Raw genomic sequence first — 21,929 nt, 5'->3', positions numbered from 1 at the left:
AGTAGCTTTCTGGAAGTTTCACTAAGTCATACCACCCAACTTTATTTAAAACTTTATCTCTTTAACAATGGGTGTCTATGCTGCAAATTCCACTAGTCCATATAGCGTTGTGTTCTTTTTAGTAACTGAAATTCTAGGTTATAACTTGTTATGTATGAAGTTCTCTCAGGGCACTAAAGAGAACAGCATACCGCCTATGAATATAGATGTATATGCAACAGGTTAAGCTGAAATCTGTATTTTACCAGTACCACATTTTTGATGGGGGATGAGCTTTTTTGGGGATATAGTAATCAGCCTTTATTCGGCTAAAAAAGAGGCAATTATTTATTATGAAAAGTTCCCAAGACTTTCACTGTAGATTGCAAATGTTCAGACTTTAGGCATGTGATCTGGCTTTAATACGTTTATCTTGCTTTGTACAGACCATGCTATTTGAAATAAATCTAACAACTGGTGTTGAAGCAGAAGATTGAAATCAAGTCTGAAATAAAAGGCTTACAAAAATGAAGTACGCAGTGTTATGTTTTATTGACAGAAAAGGAACTGCTTATCGTTCAAGTGGCAGCCTTCCATTATAACATCTTTTTAGATATGCTGGTAGGGTTAGGTGTAATGACCTATTAGTCAGACATAGCCCAGTTCTATCAATACGTTCTGTCCTGGTTCTTAGCATTACTTCCTTCACTGCTCTCTTATACCTGTCATCTTAGTTTCAGAAATTTCTATTTTTACAAAAAAAGCTTGCAGTTGACTTTTCTCATTTAATATCCAAACCCAAGAACATGCAGTTTTGTACAGGACCTGTCATAGGTTCATAGGTTTAGGTTCATAGGTTGGTACTAGGCTATCAGCCCTAGGGCCTATACAAGCCTAGCCATAACAATTCCCTGGCTATTTATAGGTTCATAGGTTGGTACTAGGCTATCATATTTATCGGATCTGTCCAATTGTAGACATGTAGTTTCTTAATATGTTGAAAATGACATGAATGTTTCTTGACTTTTGTTTGTTAGCATCTTGCAGTTTGTCTTCCAAAGTATAATAAAAAGTCAATCTTTTTATAGTGCTCTGCAGTTCTTCAAGTTAGCAATAAGAGGTACCTTTGTTAACAAGAAACAATTCTGTGGCCACTGTGAAACTCGATTTCACTCTCAGTGAATATTCGTAGCATGTATGCCCCATCTGTGTTGGCACTGTATGTGCTGGGAATGATAATATAATCCCCAGGGTAAAGCTGGCAGTGAAGATTGATGCTCCTTTGTGCTACATAGGGTCCTGAACCTGCCACTTCAGATTCACAGGTGAACTGGCTTGTTGTGAGAGGCTCAAATGGATCCTCACTCTTGAAAAAATAAAGAAAGAGAAAAGTCAATCCAGGTCTATACTGATGTTTTGAAATACAACACTCAAGTTATTTTTATATTCTTCTTCTTTCCCCTATTTGCTTAAACACTCAATTTATACTAAGTAGCAGTAAGTAGCAGTGAGTCCCTGTTTTTTTAACAGTGTACCTGAAACCAGAACCGTAGATATCTATTCTGGCAACCTGAGTCACTTCCCAACCTGGCAACCCCTCCCAACCCTCAACTAAATTGAGGAACAAAAAAAAGATCTTTCTTCTTTTTAAACTGCTGCTGGCTGCTGCATTTGCTATACTTCTACAACAAATGAAACTCTGAAGCACTTTAAGCCTAAACACAAATGCAGAATCAGCATTCAGAAATGAATTCTAGTATTGCACGGCTGACTGATCAACATCTGTCAATTCACATCACTTTACATCTTGCATCCAGAGCAGCTGATCTCTTCTCCCAACCCTAGCTATGCCTCTGCCTGAAACTGTGAAAATAAAAGGCCACACAACAGAAAAGTGCCTCTGATATATTTTGAATCAAGGTGTCCAGAACCTTAGACATCGTTTAACCATGTTATGTATTTTCTGTTCACCTGTCCATCTGTATTTGGGCTAACAGTTGAAATGTAACCTCACTGCACTGGGACAGCAAAGGAGGGTGATGTCACAGTGTATATCAGTATTTCATGATTAGCAGTAATTAGTTCTTTGCTGATACTACCCCTACCAGAAACTACCTCTTACTTCTGTGATCCTAAGTTAAAAGTTAAACACTGGAAACTTGGACATGATTTCTTTGGTGTGTGATACAGAACACCTAGCAGCAATATGAAACAGATTTAGTCAGTAAACTTATTATAGCAGTGCTAACACAGCAACAGTATCTGATACATACACAGGACATTTTTTTTTTTTTTTGCTTACCAGCTGTAACAATATTCTATGCTCAAAAATGCAGTGCAGAGTAAAATATGAAGCAACTCAGTTATTGATTAATGTCAGAGTATGTTTTGCTAGCATCACTTCACATAGTCTGTAGTAAAGGTCAATGGTTCTTAAAGCCAGAAATACTCTTTTGAGGGTAATACAACTGAAAGTATGAGTGGTGCCAAAGTCACAAGGATCTTGGCTGCAAGTCTTGGCATCTGAGCCATAAATATGTTAGTAGAAGTCTGCATACAATCAGAACAGCCATTCACAAAATATAGGAACACTTGAGTTCAAACTGTTATGTGTACAGGCATTGTCCTTGGCAATAAAATAGCTACCACCAACCAGCTTGCGTGTTGTAAGTTATGAAAGAAAAGGCAGGCTATTTAGTGACTGGAGTAAGCAGAAGTAAGTGGAAACTGTAGCACAAATCTTTGCCATGTCATGAGTATGTGGGAGTTATTAACCTGTATATTAGGGTGTATAAAATGCAGTCCTGTTTCTCAATATAGTTTCTACTTGAGTAGAATTAAGTAAACTAGCTCATCAAGAAAAGGAATGAAAAAGAATGGACCACTCTTATATGAAGCAAAACAGTCCAAAGGACTGATGCTTTATCTGTCTACCTATCTGCACAAATGACATCAAGACAGCTACAGGACAAAAAACAAAGGACATTCCATCCCTTCCCAGCTGAACTACCACCAACTTTCATTCCTGAACCAAGCTCACAAATGAAGCTCTAATTATAACTTCAGAATGATATGTTAAGACATCCCATCTGCCAACCTGTAGTTACAGTTCTGGCTGTTAAACTTGGGGAAAAAAAAACATAAGACAAGATTTTTGGATGTTCTGACCTCCTGCCCTATCTAGATCTCCCAGTTATCAAAGCTTTTTTTCAAGCATTGCCACAGCATCCAGTGTTGTGATGCTATAACTGTGTCAGAAAGGTACACATTATTTTGTCTTTATTTTAAAACACACCTTATAAATCTGAAGGGCAATGGGTTTCAGTGTTGTCCCAAGCTTCCTGTCATTTCTTCGGTATTTCTGCAGCAAACAGACAAGCATAAAACATATTCCATCTTCACCGTCATCTTCCCCATTGGACATCACATCTGCAAGAATCAGAAATACAACATTAACAGGAAGTTACATAAACACATTCAGAAAATTACATAATTGTTTCGTTACTTCTACCCTTATATTAAATTATACAAAAAAACTTAATCAATGCCATTATATATCAGCTTTGTGTAACAGAAGAAATATATTTCACTGTAGGTTTAAGGAATTCAATTCATGATTCATGGCTTCACTAGTCATCATGAAACTTGCTCCTCATACCACCCCCACCCATTTTATATATATATATATATATATATATATATATATATATATATATACATATATATATATACTGGTATAATTGTGGTTGGCTGAATTTAAAGGGAATTTTGCTAATTTCAAATAGAAGTTTGAAGGGTTATCTGAAGCCAGTCTTACTGCGAAACCAAAGACCTGGGACTCTGTGACATGGAAAAAAATTGTAATGCCCTAACACAGTAACGTGCAACCATTGGCTAATACCTACTACTTCTGTAACAACAGTTAGTTGTAATTGTAAACCATCAGCCCACCTTAGTGTATATCACAAAAGACAGTGATCCTCTAAAGATACTCAGAACAGAAGATGTTATGGAGGCCTACCTGTTGGCCTTCTCAAAATATGGAACCTGGGAACAATGCCCTCAAGCTGAGTGGACCAGTATTCTATCATAACATTTGAATGGGGACTCATTAAAGGCTTATATACAGTCAATGCAGATACCCAAGACTACCTAAAACAGAAGTGGAAAATATTGGCAAAGACTGGAGTTTTGTCTGAGGACCAGTCTCTTAAGCTTCATAGACAAGAAAGGCCAGAAATGGTTGACTTGATTTCTGTGTTAAAACTGTGAGCAGACCATCATGTGAATACAGTACATAACATTTTTGAAATACTGGCAGTATGACAGCACTCAAAAGTAATTAAAGAAAGTGGGTATTCTTCAGTGGCTTTTCATCTTCTGAACAGCTAGTTGATGTGAAGTTGTTCTCTCTTGCCGTTCATTCTTACAGATGGGTTCGGAGCCGATCCTCAGATCTGAGTCGGCCAACTACAAAGCTCGAGGTCTTCAGACAGCTCGAGGCCAAGCCTCTATCCCATGATGCACCTTGAGATACCTCAGATCTAGTTTGATGCTGCAACAGATCGGAGGTTTCCTCACAGCTCGGGCCAGTATATTTTTCTAAAGAAAATTTCTCTTTAATAATACTTTCAATTTTATAACTTTTGATATCTTTTTGACTAGTGTTTAGCTTTAATTGTGATAGTTCCTTATAGTCTTTTTGCCGTCATTTATATAGGCCTTTAGTATCTCCCTTCCCTTTCTTTGGTGTGCTTTTTTATAGATTACAATAAGGTTTAATAGTTAGAAGTGTGTTTTAGTAGACATTTATAGGCTTTAGTGTGTGTTTCTACATTAACAGTTAGTTCATATTTAAAGTTATAGAGCCCATTTGTTTTTTTAAGGGCTGCTTACTATTTAGATTCTATAGTGTTGTTTGAAGTTGTTGAACACGTGTGTGTGTGTGTGTGTGTGTGTGTGTGTGTGTGTGTGTGTGTGTGTGTGTGTGTGTGTGTGTGTGTGTGTGTGTGTGTGTAGTTTTTGATAATACCTTTAATACAAGTTTTCATGTGTGCATTTAAATATTTTTCATGGCTGACCAGGATAATGAGAAACAACCCAAGTCTGGGTTTAAAAAATGTCCAAAGTGTGGACAACAGATGTCTGTGACTGATGGTCATGTTAATTATGTTTATTATTTGGGTGCTTTGCACTTGCAAGAGAGTTGCTCCATCTGCCATTCATTTAGTAGCCATGTACTTCATGAAAGGAAAAGAAAGTTAATTCATAGAGGGCTATTAAAATCATCCTTTCAAGAAGCTTTGGGGCACCATGATAATGCTAGTCGATCTCCCAAATCTTCCAAGTTCATCATCGGATTCGATAAAATCAAAAAAAACCTTTGACGTCAGCTCCACAGCCTTCAGAGCTGAGTGTCTTATCTTTTCGGAGCCGATCCCCAGTCCTGGTACCGGTCTCTGCAGTACTAAAGTCACCAGTCCTACAGTTGGTACCACCCTCTATCCATTCATCTTGGTCCTTGATAAGCCTATCCGATTTAGATGTGGATTGTGTGGTGCACAAGTTGTTACAGGTACTGGCATTTGCAAAATTTTTATCGGTTCTGACCCAAGTGGTTTTGGAACTGAAAACAGTTCCTCCATCTACTTATTTCTCCTCCAAGCCATACCGGTCCATCGGAGCCAGAGGAGTTGGACCTCATGATTGTGGAGCATTTGGAGCTGATGCCTGCTCCAGTGCCATCAGTTCCAATTACTCAAACTTACTTGGTGCCCATAGAGGAGTCTAGGAGCCGACACTCATTGGTCGGGTCCAGGGAGAATAGTTGGACCAACCTGTCGGTTCCAACTTTGCCTCTTGGGGCTTTGGCTCTGATGAGTTCGGCTCCTACCTCTGGATCAGAGCCCACTGTTCCGGTGCCGAGGGAATCATCTGTTTCTTTGGATCCAGTGGTTCCTTCTCACCAGAGCAGAGATGCTTTTGAGGCCATGAGGAGAGTGATGTCCCCCAGGACATCCACAACTTCAGGACCAGCTACCTCTTCCCCAAAAGTGCCTGTGTCTACTTCTGCCTCACAGATCCCTTTGAAGCGTAGAGACCCTGAGCCTCAGGAAGCCCCACTGGGTGGTCCCTGCTCTTACAAGACCTCACCAGAAGCTCTTACTGATGAGGTTTCCAGGAAGGGAATTTGCAAGAGGAAGCATCTAAACTCCCTGCAGGAGTCTCTCACATCTGACACTGACTTAGATGAATCAGAAGGGTCCCCACGGTCCCCCTCTGAAGATATCTCATTGGCAGATATATTGGAAATTCTTAAGCAGAGGGGTGGCTGGAAGCCCACCAACCTTACTGAAGATGAGTTGGTCCTCCTGAAAGCTTTCGGGTCTCAGCCCTCCACCTCTTGGTTGTCTCTTCCCTTTGATGAGCTTATGGAACAGGTCTCACGAAGGGCATGGGAGTCTCTGGACACCATGGAGTCTGTCCCTAGGAGGCCCAATAAATTTATTTCTGCCCCTCATGATAAGACCTTTCTCACTAAGGGAGTGTCTGTTGATGCCATGGTGGTGGTGGCAGCCACCAAAAAGGAGATGTCGGAAACTTCTTCCTCCGTCCATCCTCCTAACAAAGACTCTAGGATCATGGATAGGTACGGGAAGCGCATGTAATCAGTGACTTTTGCAATGCGTTCACTGAACTACCTTACACATTTCACAAGACTGCAAAGAGACCTCCTAAAAGAGCTTGGAGATACTCTACAGGGTATGATAGCTGAGGGGGCTTCAGACAAGGTTGCATCCCAGCTTGCTACGCTTAATTCCATGGTACACTCTTCTATGTGTCTGATTTCATATGCAGCTGATGGAACGAGTAGGGCAGCGGGTACAGGAATTGCTCTTAGGAGGCTCTCTTGGATGTTCTTATGTTTCTTTGCAGAGCCCTTTAAGTCATCCTTTGTCAACACCCCTTTTGATGGCTCATTTCTTTTCAGGCCCAAAGTTAAGGAAACTTTGACCAGGTGTGAGCAGGAAGGAAAGAATCTGTCTGCCGTCAGAGTCCACCCCCCCCCCCCACTAGACCATACCTCAAGGGTCAAAAAGGAGGTAAGATGTGGTTCCGAAAAGCCCAAGGAGCCTTTCTGGACACACGTGGTGAACTCCCCTCCAGGGGCAGAGGAGGGGGCAATAATGGAAGATGCCACCCTCGCAGCAGAGGGGGTCCGCAAAACCAGAGTGACAGAGACCAGTTATTTGGGAAGCCCTACTAGCGTTTCTGAAAGGAGGCCTGACTGTCCTACTCTGGAAGCAGTCAGGGGTTGCTTATTTTTGTAGCTAGATGCCTGGCTCAAAATAAGAAATGACAACTGGGTACAAAGCATAGTTTTCAGAGGATATTTTATTCCCTTTGCCACTCCCCGCCATTGATAACAAAAATCCTGGATGTTCCACCCAGTTACAGGGAACAAGCAATAGTAGAGGTCCAAATGTTGCTAGGAAAAAGAGTCATCCAACCAGTCCCAGCAGACCAGATAGGATCCGGAACTTACTCAAGATTTTTTTTAGTTCCAAAAAAGACAGGGGACTGGAGACCTATTTTGGACCTCAGCAGACTAAACAGATCTGTCAAGAAGGAGAAGTTCCGGATTGTCATGCTACAGTCGATACTTCCCTTCTTAGGGAAAGACAATTGGGGGTGCTCAATAGATCTCCAGGATGCATCCTACCACATAAAAATGGCCAGACCATCCAGGGATCATCTGCGCTTCTGGCTGTGAGCCAGTTATTACCAGTTTTGAGCCCTGCTCTTTGGTCTCACTACAGCCCCCAGAGTGTTCACCAAATGTATGGCAGTAGTCATGGCTCACCTAAGGTGTTTGGGATCCCAGGTGTTTCCTTACTTAGACAATTGGCTCCTCACCGCCACCACCAGGCATCAGCTGATACAAGCCAGGGACACCACACTTACTGTGTGCAATCAACTGGGAATTATCATAAACTCAGAAAAATCTGCCTTGTCGCCATTGCAACATATTGTTTTTATTGGAACAGAATTGGATACCACCACCACCACCACTTTAAAACTCTCATCAGAAAGGATATCAGTACTTTGTTAACAAATTCAGAATGTCATATCCAGAGACAAGGTGCCAGCCTCAGAAGTGCTAAAGTTGTTGGGGACGATGGCAGCTGCAATAATAGCGATTCTGTTGGGTCGTATGCACATGCAAATTCTACAATAACTTCTGTTCACACAATAGTCTTATCAAGAGCTCCCAGTGTCACATCTCATTATTCTAACAAACACATGCAAAAAGGATCTTTGGTGGTGGTTGACCTCTCTCCAAGTAATGATAGGTTGTCCTTTTATCCTACCCTCACCATCGGTCATGGTGACCACAGACGCTTCCCTGATTTGGTGGGGGGGCATTTTCAGGGAAGAACAGCCCAAGGCAGTTGGACCAAACAAGAGACACATTTGCACATCAATGTCCTGGAGATGAGAGCGGTACTCTTGGCGTTGCAGTACTTTCAGGACTCTCTTCCTCTGGAGACAATTGCAATTCAGACAGACAGCATGTTAGTAGTCTGGTACTTGAACAAACAAGGAAGAACCAGGTGCTATCCTCTTTGCCGAGAGGCCCTAAGAGTATGTCAGTGGGCTACATACACCCAGCTCTTTCTGATAGCAATGCACATCTCGTGGAAATCCAATGTGATTGCAGACAAACTGAGCAGGGCAATCTTATTGCCTCACGAGCGGTCTCTAAAAAAAGAAATAGTGGAAAGAATATTCAGCAAATGGGGCCAGCCTTGCTGCAATCTCTTTGCATCCCCCATGAACACAAAATGCAGAAGCTACTTTGCCCTAATTCCCCCTCCGGGAGATTCCCTGAGGGATGCACTTGTACACAATTGGCCTCCGGGTCTCCTTTATGCATTCCCACCAATTCCCCTGATACCCAATGTATTACAGAAAGCCAAAGCCCTGGGAAGGACCATCATTCTAATAGCCCCTCAATGGCCTCATCAGAGTTGGTTCCCCTTCCTTCAACCTCATCTGTTGGAAGAGCCTTGGATTCTGGACCCAGTTCCAGACCTTTTGAAGCACTCGTCGGGGACTCTTCATCCCTCCCTTCACTCCCTGAATTGACAGCTTGGCTGCTCCAGTTCCCAACATAGCCAGGTTCCATAACCTCTTAAACGAAATGCAACATATCTTAATATCTTTTCATAAATCCTGTACTAGGAAGTTACACCTCAGCAAGTGGAGGAGATTTTCCATATGGGCTTCTCAGAATAACATTGATCCTTACCAAGCCTCTATTTCCTCTATATTAGAATTTTTGACTATGCTCTTCAACAAAGGAGCAGCGGCACCTACATTTCGTGTGCAGCTTGCTGCCATCTCTAACTTTCATCTTGGTAACATAATGTCACACAAGCTATCCAAAGCCTTTCTCAAAGGGACTTTTCATCTTAGACCACCAGTTAAATCCCCTTATACCCCCTGGAACCTAAATTTTATACTCTCACACATTATGCTCCCGTTGTTTGAACCAGCTTCTTCATGCGATTTAAAATTTTTGTCTTGGAAGACTATCTTTTTAGTAGCCATCACGTCTGCTCGAAGAGTCTCAGAACTACAAGCCTTGTCCATAAAACCTCCATATTTGTTTTTTCATAATGACAGAGTTTCATTGCGTACAAATCCTTCATTCTTACCCAAAGGTTGTACTGAAGCTAACCTTAACCAAACTATAGATTTACCAGTGTTTTTGCCTAAACACACCAACAATTTGGAGTATATGCTGCACAAACTTGATATTTACAGACAACTCAAATTTTACCTATGTAAACCTAAAGAATTCAGAAGATCTGAACAATTTTTTTGTTTCCTTTTCAGATTCTAGAAAAGGTATGCCTGTGGCAGAAACAACTCTATCCAAATGGTTATCTGATTGCATCACTTTCACTTAATTAGCTGCCAATTTTCCTCTACAACACAAAATTAAGGCTCATTCAACCAGGGCTGTGTCCACATCTTTTGCATTTTCAGCTAGGCTACCAATAGACAATATTTGTGCAGCAGCCACTTGGTCAAAGCCTCATACCTTTATCATTCATTACAAAGTCAATAGGGCCTCCAGGGACAGGGCCTCCTTTGGTTCTACTGTCCTGAGAAACATACTCCCATGAGCCACCCGAGAAAGATGGTGCTTGGGACGCTACCCATCTGTAAGAATGACCGGCAAGATAGAACAACTTCACATAAAAAGTTATGTACTCACTATAACATTCCATGTCAGTTGTTCATCTCACCTTCATTCTTACTTCCCACCCTCCTACCCCCTCCAGGTTTTTTCGAGGACCAAGATTCTGGTTTTATCATGGTTGCTTTCTCTTCCTACGCTTTTTACCTTAAAAAGAGACAGAATGGCATATGGTATTATTATAGGCAGCAAATAAGATCTGAGGTAACTCAAGGTGCATCATGGGATAGAGACTTGGCCTCGAGCTGTCTGAAGACTTCGAGCTTTGTAGTTGGCCATCTCGGAGCCGAGGATCGGCTCCAAACCCATCTGTAAGAATGAAGGCAAGATGAACAACTACATGGAACATTATGGTGAGTACATAACTTCTTTTTTTAATGAGACATGTATTATTAAATGAACTTTCAAACCCTAAGGTAGATTTTTATTATCCAAGGGTTAATAACAAGCCTGCACTCATTTATATGTCTTCACCTGCAGACAAGGAAACACTGCCATTATCTGTCTAAAGTGATTAGTTTTAAATATTCTAGAATGAGCCTATAGCCAGGTTCTGTACAGTTAGTGATGGCATTTTAAAACAGGGCAAACAGCCACATAGTGCTCAGTTAGTGACATCAGTACTATGCCTGCAAACACTATTAGCACTAGCCTACAAATTGTACATAAAAGCATGCTTATGGATTGTGATACACTTTATCAGAAATATAGAATCTGTACTCTGTCACTAAACTTCTCTAGAGCAGTTAGAGCCATAGCAAGGGTGGGGTGAAGAGGGTAGTATCTAAAGGTGTAAGCAATTAGATGGCACATTCAGTAACTTTGACAAGGTACCACTAACTCCCTTCCTCACTGGAAATATACACATTATTTCAATGTATTTAAGCAGCCACAATCACATGATCATGGCTGCTTCAATGCTAAAATGACAAGTCAGTGTGTGAAAACAGCAAAAGGCTGTTGTATATGTACATACTAACCATTTGCTATGTTCACAGACTGACTCCTATTATAAGCAAAGAGGTTATTTGCTTTAAAGTGACAGGACTTTCATTCATATGGTTTAGCAAGGAAGCAGCTTGCAACATCGTATGAAGAAAAGTAGCAAAGCAAGTTGGAGATTGCAGCTGGTTAATACTTAAATAAAAGTCGTTGCATCTAGACATTAAAGTGCTATTGCGTATGTAGATGATAGCATTTGCTATGTTCACACACTAACATCTGCTTAAAGCATATAGGTTCTTTGCATAAGAATAACTTAACTTTTATTTACACAATGTAGCAAAGAGGCAGCTGTTTACAGCATTGTACAAATGAAACAGAGTAAATAAGAGACATTTTAAAAACATTTTTGGTCCTCACTTTGATTTAGAGAGATGGAATTATTGATGGATTAGATGGAGCATGATTACATTAGTTAAATCACAACAGGTCATGCAGCCATAAGACAGCTATTAAATAGAAAATTAAAATGCTATACACAAACGGAGAGAATACGGAATACCCTATAACAGAGGTAGAAATATAAACTCTCTAAAGTAAACATACATCTTGTACCTCTATTGCCAGACTCTACACATGATGTGATAATTGTCTGAGATTATCCCCAATGAAAGAAGTATGTATTTTTAAGGGGGGTATCTGAATGAACTGCCAGAAATAGTTCTAGTAAAGGAAGAATGTGAAGCTGAAAGACATAAAAGGAACTGAAATTTTGACCTGAGTGGAAAGATTAGATAAATCAAAAAAACATGTCTTGCTAAAATGTCTCGTTGTTAAAATAATAAAATAAATTGCAGTAGAGACTGACAGAGATGGTGCGGCTTGCCAAAAAACTAACTGTTAAATAATTAGGAGAGCTCAGTGAAGAAATTGACAGGGAAGGACCTGTAGTTAAGTATAGTTAAGACTATATTAATAAAGGTAGTTGTAGAAACAGATGAATATCTTACTGAAGGAAAAAAAGGAAAACAGAGATCCTATCAAAAACTGAAGCAGGATTCTTACAAAAAAGAAAATGAGGCAAAAAATGAAGGAGAAAGGGATATTGCCAGTATATTTTGTGGAAGAACATTATCTATATTTTATAGTGAATGAATTAGATGATGGTGAAAAGCTTTTGATAGTAATTGTAGGAAAAGAGACCACTGCCTCTATTTCAAATTGGAATGATGATGATAGCAATGCTAACTTGACTGACTTGCCCATAAGTTATGTAAACGTTAAGAAGGGTCAGGGAGAAGACAATACACTAAGTGCAGATTGAGAAAGCATAGAGTAGATGGGGTACCAAAGGAACACAACAGCCCAGCTATACACTGTCAACTAAAAAATTACCTACTTTATAGGGGAACAAAGTACAGAGAACAGATGCAGGACAGCTATTAGTTCAAAGCCATACTAGAACATTTGTAATGTATCACATAGCCATATTTTGGGTGGATTGTGTGGTGGATAAGATACTAACTTGGGTTTTAGCCAGATTTCTCTGAGCTGATATTACTGTGGACATAGAGAATGTCTGTTCAGCCTGCTCTAAGAAGGATGAACATGTGTTCAGCCTGCTCACATCATCAGAGGACAGCATCCAGCGTAGAATTTAAGAACCATTTGATACCCTTACCCATTGTGGATGTCCCTTTTGAACACACAGCAGCAGACAATGTTGGTCCACTCGTAACAATAAGGACTATCAGTATATAGTAGTAATTACAGATTATACAACACAATTTGCTTTAGCAGTACCCCATTGAAGAGATAATGCAAGGAAGATTTTTCCTAAGGAATTAATTCCCCAAGAAATTCTTAATGACATGACAACCCATTCATATCCAGCGTAAAGCATGAACTCTGTCTTTTTTTTTTTAAAGTGAAACAGTTAAGGGCATTTGTGTACCACCCTCAAACAGTTAGATGTCTTGAACAGTTTAATAAGACTTTAAAATCCATATAACAAAAGGCTGTAGAGGTGGATGAGAGAAACTGTGACCAACATCTCTTATATGTTCTTTTTGCTGTAAGAAAAGTACCCTAAGCCTCAGTCATATTCTCACTATCTGTACTGCTATATGGCAGACATCCCTGGGGCTTGCTAAATATAGCCAAATAAACACAGGAAGAAAAACATACCCTTTAAAGTGTGATAGAACATTATTCACATCTGCAGAAGATGTTAAGAACTATAATGCCTAAAGTAAAAGAACATATGGAGAGAGACCATGAAGCACAGCAAAGGGCATACTCATCTTTTAAAGAATTCAAACAAGGACATAAAGTGTTTGTGTTAGTACTCACTACTAAAAGTAAATTATTTGCAAATTGTCAAGGATGTCTTTAAAAAAGCAGTAAGTCAAGTAAACTATAAGGTGAAGCAACCAGGGAAAAGAAAGTCCGAACAGTTATACCTCATAGATGTTCAAAAGCCTCAGAGAGAAACTGAAGTTCCAGTAGTAAATATGCTTACAGAAGAAGTTAAGACCTCACAGTGTGTTCTGACCTTATAACACGGGGATGTTATCCATGTCTCAAAAACAGGAAGTGAAAGAATTTGCATTCAGGAACACAACATAAAAACTGTGCCTAGTGAGAAAATACATTTAAAACCATAAGAAAAAAAAACTCCCACTGCTAATCAGTCAGGGAATATGTAAAGAAAATGCTTACATTTAGGATCACAGAAGAATCTCAAAATGAGTAGGAGTCCCATTGTATTAGTCTACAAGCTTGGTGGGTCTCTAACTTTTTGCAGTGACTTTAGAAAGTTAAATAGTATATCCATGTTTTATTCATATCTCATACCCTGAGTGAACTTAATGATTGAAAATTTGGACAAAGTTAGATTTCTGCCCATTTTAAATCTAACTGAAGGCTACTGGCAACTCCACTTGTCTAAGTACCTAAGAGAAAGATGGCATTCCCTACACTTGATGAACTCTTCCATTATAGGATTCTGCCTTTTGGTCTCCATGGAGCACCTGCAACATTCCATTGGCTGAGAGATAAGGTATTAAGACCTCATGGCAGTTATATCACTGCTTTCCTGGATAATGAGATAATATTTGCTGAGGCTTAGGAAAGCTGTCTCCCTAAAGTTTAAGGTATCATAGATTGCTGTGTTGAGCTTAGTTACATTCCAATTAGGTATAGCAGACGCTCAGTAATTGGGATATGTAACAGGCATGACATGGCATGGGGATTGTGAAGCCCCATATTCAAAATGTAGAGGCAGTAGAAAACTGGACCATACCAACCACTAAGAAACAGGTAAAGGCTTTTATAGGACTGACAACCAATTATATTAAATTTATTCTTAATTTTATCACTGCTTGCCTCCAGACTGACCTGACCAAGGATAAGGATGCCTTCAAAGTTAAGTAAATGGTTGAGATAGAACAAGCATTTAGACACCTAACAGATATGCTATGTTAGAACAGATGCTCATGTTTGTAAACAATTCTTTGTACACACAGATGACTCCTATGTAGGCAGAAGTGCAATATTATCACACAGAGATGACTCTGATGTAGGCAGAGGTGCAGTATTATCACACAGAGATGACTGATGTAGGCAGAGATGCAGTATTATCACACAGAGATGACTCTGATGTAGGCAGAGGTGCAGTATTATCACACAGAGATGACTGATGTAGGCAGAGGTGCAGTATTATCACACAGAGATGACTCTAATGTAGGCAGAGGTACAGTATTATCACACAGAGATGACTCTGATGTAGGCAGAGGTACAGTATTATCACACAGAGATGACTCTGATGTAGGCAGAGGTACAGTATTATCTCACAGAGATGACTCTGATATAGGCAGAGGTACAGTGTTATCAAATTATGTTTACAATTGTACCATTGATAGTAGAGAGTTGATAATACAACATTCAGTTAATTAGTGATAAATGCCGATATGTAGTAATGAGAAATGAGGAGTAGCAGAGGAAGTGATACGATCGAGAATATGTAGCGATAGCAGAGAAGTGAAGACAAAGTAAGAAGTGATAGTTGAGCTTAGAAATAGGAGGAGGTTATGTGGAGACAGAAGAAATTTCTGGTGAGATGACATGAGAAAAATGAGTTAGGATGTGGCCATGAACAAAAAGCCATGAGGAAGTTAGGTGTTATTTTAGGTTGTGTTTAAAACCCAGTGTACTGCTATCCTATTTTAGTGTGATGAGAATGGAGTTCCACTGTCTGGTGACATAGGAAGACTACAGAAAGTCTGCTGTATTATGGGATTTGGAGGTAGTTAATAGGCTTTTGTTATACGAGTATTGTTTGAGAATATTTTGTAGAGAATAGGTGTTGAGTTTGTGTATTATTTTATGGGCAGTAAGCAGCTGGGAGCAGGTAAGGTGATTAGGTGATATGACCCATTTAAGTTATTTAGTGGTATGCAGTAACTATAGCAAAGTGTGTTAGATGCAAATTTATCTATTTTGTTATAGCAAACATCTAGTTTATTTAGTAAGGTGGTCTATAACTTAGTTACTATGGGTGATGCATAAAGATGACAGAGGAGAAGGTAGGATGTCACTAGGGTTTTTTTTGGAGGAGTCAGTGAGTTAAGATTTGTTTTGGTAGAGAAAGTTTAGTTTTTTGGTGTTTTTTTTTTTTTTTTTTTTTTGATGGATTTGGTTATGTGTAAGTCAAATTATGACACCTAGTAGTTTTGAATCAGATACTGTTTCTATAATGGTGTTGTTTGTTGAAGTAATGTCAAAAGATTGTCTGCTGGTAGAGATTTTGGTGTAAATTAATGCATTCATTTTTTTTTTTTTTTTTTTTTTTGGTATTTTGGATAAACTATGAGCTGAAAGCCATGAGTCTATGCAGAAAAAAAGAGTCTTTAGGTCAGCAGATATGTATGCAGTCCTATGATTGCAGATCTATACATGTAATCAGTTTTGAGGAATTCTTCAGAAGGAGGAATATAGAATCTTGATTTACTCTGAGTTTTATAAATGATTTGATAAGTGTGAAGCATTTTTCTTGGTTTCCTGTCCAACTGATCCGATATCTTTTGGGGCCAGACAATCACCCCAAATCTGAAAGTTAGAACAGGAGCAGCAAATTGGTTTATAGCTTGGAGTTTGTTCTTAGATGTCAGGTACATTTTTTGTATTCATTTTAGTCTTCTAAAATATTCCTGAGTTTTGTTCACATTTGTTCATAGTTTGTGGTTGATCTTTCATCAATTCCCAAACATTTATGCATTCCCTCTTGCTCAAGTTTCTTTACGTCACATTCCTGCCCCGGATTGATATTTTCTTACTGCTGCTGCAGCTTTCCTGCTTTAAATGTTGCTTTTGCACATTTATCAAGACCGAATGATATACTTATATCATCTGAGAATGTTTAACCACTTGCAGTTGAGCTTTCAGTTCCTCATCTAATGAACTGTACTGTTTTAAATCATCCACAAAAAGAAGATGAGAAGTCTTTACACTTGGTTGTTTTCCGAGAGCCAGACTGCAAACATTACCTAAACTGTTAAGTAAACAGCTTAATGGGTTAAGGGCAAGAAAAAAGAGCAGCGGTGACAAAGAGTCACCATGAAATATCCACCAATGATTTTTTTATCCCAGGGATAATAATTTGTCTTTTATCACAGCTTAGCTGCAAAGTGGTTTGCCACTGCTTCATGCTCACTGTAATGTAATTGATCAAGGTATAGTGCATTTTATACATCTGTTAGCACTCCTTTATCCATGAATGTGGGATGCTGTCAAATGCTTTTTTGTAAAAGCAGTGTTTCTGCTTTGGGGTGAGGGTGATGAATCTTTATATTTTAGTGGTTATTGACTGGATTATTGTGGAGTTACATTTGGCTATAGATGCTGCTAGTGGTAGGGCCATATTCTTCTGGGCATTCCACTAGAACAGTAGTAGTTAATGCCACTTACCTTACCACTGTGCTGAATCACACCTCACAGCACCAGTGGTATTTCTCTTAATTTACTCTACCAGTTGTCCAGCAGCATTACCCTTTATCCATCTTTAGCAAGTATTTCCTTCTACACTAACATCTATTTTGGAAAGTCTGACATAAATTATTAGCAATCATGACACTAGGTAAATTTTAAACGTCTATTAAAAATGTCATAAAATATGCCACTAGGTGAAACAGTTTCTTTCCATCTCTCAAAGAAATGCACATCCTTGAATTGGTGTGCAGTACACATATGAATATTTGGGTATCCTATAGTTTGTTAGCAGAAACAAGGGCAATGTGGACGAAGGATACCCAGACATTCCTAATAGTAGTAGGAGCAACTGATGTCATAAAAAAGAATTTGCAGTTGTATTTAGATATGCTACATATGCTACACGTAACTCCATATGAATTACAGAAGGAGTCAATTCTGAGCACATTGTGGGTGCTGTGAAGAGCACTTTTGGCTAACATTAACAATTGAAACAATAATAATTTCTTGAACTTTAATCATACTTTGACTTAGAAATGGGGTCCATTCCCAAAATGATACTAGAAACCCAAAAGACTTGGCGAAATTAAACTGACAGAAACACCACTGCAAAATAATTGAAAGAGCTAACAGTGAAACAAAGAATAAACCTTCTCCTAGGCACACAATATTTAAAGTTTACAAACAACAACAATCTCCATTCAAGCTACAAAACAACATGAAAATCACCTTGCTATGGTCTAATGTAATAAAGACAAACTTTACCCAAATTATAGCATCTTAAAATCAAACCCCACTATTCAGACCAGTGCTTTTCCCTACTTGACCCCATATTATGGGAATCTATTTTTTCTTACATCAAAGATACTTGTCTCATCCTGTATTCCAGCCCCAGCTAAAAGCCTGTTTTCACAATATTTGCTAAATGCCAATTCCACTCATCCAGTCATATCATCTGACCTCTTCCTCCTGTCCGTGCATTACTAATGAAAAGCTTTTTATTCCTCCATTATGAATAAAAAGTTTTACTGTACTTTTCTCATTGTCCTCTGCTCACCTCATTTTCTCTTGTTTACCTTTCCTTCACTTACTCTTTTATTCAGTTACCTGTGAAACTTCTCACTCACTCCCCTACAATTAGAATGTGCTAGAACTGTAAATAGTTACATTGTCATTTATTACAATTACTTGCTATTTATGTTATGATCTGCTATGTTGTATTTTACCTTGTATAGCTGATAGCTCATGTTGTGCATTTCACCGTGCTTGTGCTATTCTTTTAACATTTTAGTCATTTGTACACTTGAAATTGTTCATGTGTCAACAGTGCTCTACCCTGTTAACAAATGTTAAATGTCTGCTGTCTGGTCACTCAGATTCTAAAAAGAGCATTAAAATGCTGCTTCCTAATGCTGTGAGGCAATGTTTTTATGGGAGGCTACTGTTAGATGGGAGTTTCATTTTATCTCTGGTCTAGAGCATCCTTAGAGCTGTGAATATATATATTTCTAGTATCTACTTGGGGTGTGCATGGTGAACAGCCCCTGGCATCAGAAATATGGCAGGGCTTTGACACTCACATTAAACATATGCTTATGGCGATATTTTGTTCATTTTCAGGAGGTGCGCTGATAGTATAATAATACTCCTTTAATACCAGAACACAGGATACTGTGTTCTGGTATTAAAGGAGTATTTTTATACCATCAGTGCCCTTCCTTTTGGGTCTGGATAGTGCGGTTCATTGTGTTTGTTCTGGGCACATACTCCTTTTTTTCAGGTTACATTTTCAGGAGGTGTTATTTTTTTCCTCTGGATTTGCAAATGAAACATAAAGATGTCAGCATGTTGTATGCCAATTGCCAAAAAGTCCATTAGCAGTTTGTTGTTAGGGATTCATTGAATATTCATATATATATATATATATATATATATATATATATATATATATATATATCCCAAAGTTCACATAAATTCAGCTTGGTTAATGCTAAGTGCCAAACACTATAGGCTGAAGGTATGATGTTAAGTTGTCTATCTCGCCTTCATTCTTGGTGGTTGGGTTCGGAGCCGATCCTCGGCTCTGACTCGGCCATCTTCTAAAGCTCGAGAGCTGTTTACTGGCTCGAGGCCTCTCCATATCCCATGATGCCTGGTGCTGGATACCCAGATCTCGTTTGCCGCTTCTGCTGCGAGGTTGTCTTACTGGCTCAGGTCGTATATTTTTATTATTCTTCTCTGTTTTTGATAAATAACTAGTAGTTTTTAGTGTAGGTTGTAAACTTTAGTATTCTGTTATTTAGGGATAACTTTGTTTGGTGAATATTTTTCTCTTTACCTGTATTCCCGTCCCTTCAGAAAACTAATTTAAGTTAGAGAGTCCCCCCCCTCTATCTCTTCTCTGTATTAGTCGTTTAAGTTAGAGGCTAATCTTCTTCCTCTTTAAAAAAAAAATATATATATATATAGTTAGTTAGTTTGTCTTAGTTAGTCTAATTATTATTGTTAGGCTTGTATCTGTTGTTTGGGTGTGGTAATTGCGTGTGTGTGTCTGACAGTTTTTCATACCCAAACTGTTTAGTTTTTTTGTATAGTTTTGGTATTCCTTTCTTTAGTTATGTCTAAGGATACCAAGGTGTCCGGATTCAAGAAGTGTGATTCATGCTGTCAGAAGATGTCTCTGACAGATGGTCACACTTCTTGTGTCTATTGTCTCGGCACCGTGCACCTGCAGGACTCTTGTTCGGTCTGCCATGCTTTCAGTCCAAGAGTCCTGCAGGAGTGTAAGAATAAATTGATCCTACAGGGTTTGCTTAAACCCGAGGAGTCATCAGCAAAGGTTCAGCCCGTGAAGTCCTCCAAACCACCTAAACCTTCGGCTCCCAGCTTGAAGCCATCATTAGGTGAAACTACTATTTCTGCCTCGGTTCTGGCTGGAATCGATGCTCCTGTCTCTCAGTCAGTCCCAACACATACTTCGGAGCCGTCTGGGAGTCGAAAAAGATCCAGGTCTCCCTCCCTGGAGTCGATACACTCAGCTCCTAGGTCTCCTCTGCTCCATTCGGAGCGCAGTCATCGGTCCTCCCACTCTTCTCGGTCATTGAGATTGTCTGATCATGACTTGGAGAGAGTGGTCAGCAGGCTCTTAAAATCACAGTCCCTAGCAAAAATGTTGTCCAGCCCCCCTCAACAGGGTTCAGCTCCGTCCTTGTCTACAGTCGTTCCTCCTCCGACTCCTCCCTTGAGCTCGGAACCGGAGTTCATTGGGGTTTGAATCGTGGAACCTTCAGCACCAATTCCTTCTCCTTCAGTTCCGTCGTCGGCTCCGATCACTTCTTTGGTACCGTCCTTGGAGGGATCAGGGTGCCGAGACTCCCTCATCAGCTCTGAGGGGGGAGTGGCATCGGACCCTTGTCTGACCCCGTTCTCCCCCTCGGAGCTTCGGCGCAGTTGAGCTCGGCTCCTACATCCACTTCAGAGCTGTCCCCCTCGATACGGAGAGGGATTCCGATATCTTCAGAACTGGAGCCTTCTCAGCATCCAAGCAGGGACTCCTTTGAGGTCATGAGGAGTGTACTGGCCCCTGAGTCAGCTCCACGATCTTCCCCTTCGGCTCCTCCCCCTGTGGTGCCTGCGACTGCCTCTGCTCCTCCTCCTCCAGACCCCAAGCATGGGAAACTAACGCTCCAGGGCACCCCATTGGGTGTATCTTCCTCTTCCGAGGCCTCCCCTGATCATTCAGAGGAGCCACCTCATAAGAGGAAATGCAAGAGGAAGCATGTTGACTCCCCTGAGTCTGTCACATCAGATACCAACTTGGAGGAATCGGAAGGGTCCCCGAGATCACCCTCTGAAGATGTCTCATTCTCAGACATCCTTGAGATGCTTAGGCAGAGGGGGAATTGGTCTACCCTTAGCCCTTCTGAGGATGAGTTGGTATTCCTGGATGCATTTGGATCCCAACCCTCCACCTCCTGGGTGTCTCCGCCTTTCGACCCACTAATGTCTGTGGTGGCTTGGAAGGCGTGGTCAGCTCCAGACACAGTGGAACCAACCCCTAGAAGACCTGCCAAATTCATTACTGCACCACAAGACAAACATTTTTTGACCAAAGGTGTTCCCGTTGATGCCATGGTGGTAGCGGCGGCCACAAAGGAGGAGTTGGCTGAAACTTCTTCATCTGTCCATCCCCCTAACAAGGAGTCTAGGACGATGGACAGATATGGGAAGCAGATGTTCTCTTCAGTGACTTTCTCCATGAAGTCTCTGAATTATTTGTGCCACTTTACCTGTCTTCAGAGGGATCTCCTCAAAGAGCTTGGAGATACCCTCCAAGATCCATCAGCTGAGGAGGCCCAGGCTAAGGTTGCCTCCCAGCTGGTGACTCTTAATTCAGTGGTGAACTCCTCCATGAGGCTTATTTCTTATGCAGCCGATGGTGCGAGTAGAGCCGCAGGCACAGGCGTCGCCCTAAGGAGACATGCTTGGATGCGGCTTTGTAACTTTGCGGAACTTTCAGAACGTCTTTCACCAACACCCCCTTTGATGGTTCCTCTCTCTTTGGATCACAGGTGAAGGACACCCTTACCAGGTGTGAGCAGGAAGGCAAGACTCTCTCTGCTGTAGGAGTCCATTTTTCCACTCCTTCCAGACCATATCCCAAGGGTCAGAAGAGTGGAAAGACGTAGTTCTGGAAATCCCAGGGAGCCTTGCTGGACACACATGGTGAGTTTCCCTCCAGGGGCAGAGG

General features: G+C 40.3%; 1 protein-coding gene across 1 annotated transcript in view; it reads right to left on the bottom strand.

The window, feature by feature from the left end:
- Positions 1-520: 520 nt before the first annotated feature.
- Positions 521-21,929, bottom strand: part of LOC122788355 (calpain-A-like) — a 123,068-nt gene continuing 101,659 nt past the window's right edge. Inside the window, exons 8-9 of the mRNA XM_044055431.1 lie at positions 3,275-3,408; positions 521-1,345 (exon numbers count right to left, since the gene is read on the bottom strand). Coding sequence (XP_043911366.1) covers positions 1,109-1,345; positions 3,275-3,408 — 371 coding nt within the window. The 3' untranslated portion in view covers positions 521-1,108. The remainder of the gene's footprint in view (positions 1,346-3,274; positions 3,409-21,929) is intronic.

This window comes from Protopterus annectens, chromosome 13.part0 (assembly GCF_019279795.1).
Source record: "Protopterus annectens isolate FY-2018-M chromosome 13.part0, PAN1.0, whole genome shotgun sequence".
NCBI classification, from domain to species: domain Eukaryota; kingdom Metazoa; phylum Chordata; order Ceratodontiformes; family Protopteridae; genus Protopterus; species Protopterus annectens.
This window is presented reverse-complemented; position numbering and strand designations above follow the sequence as displayed.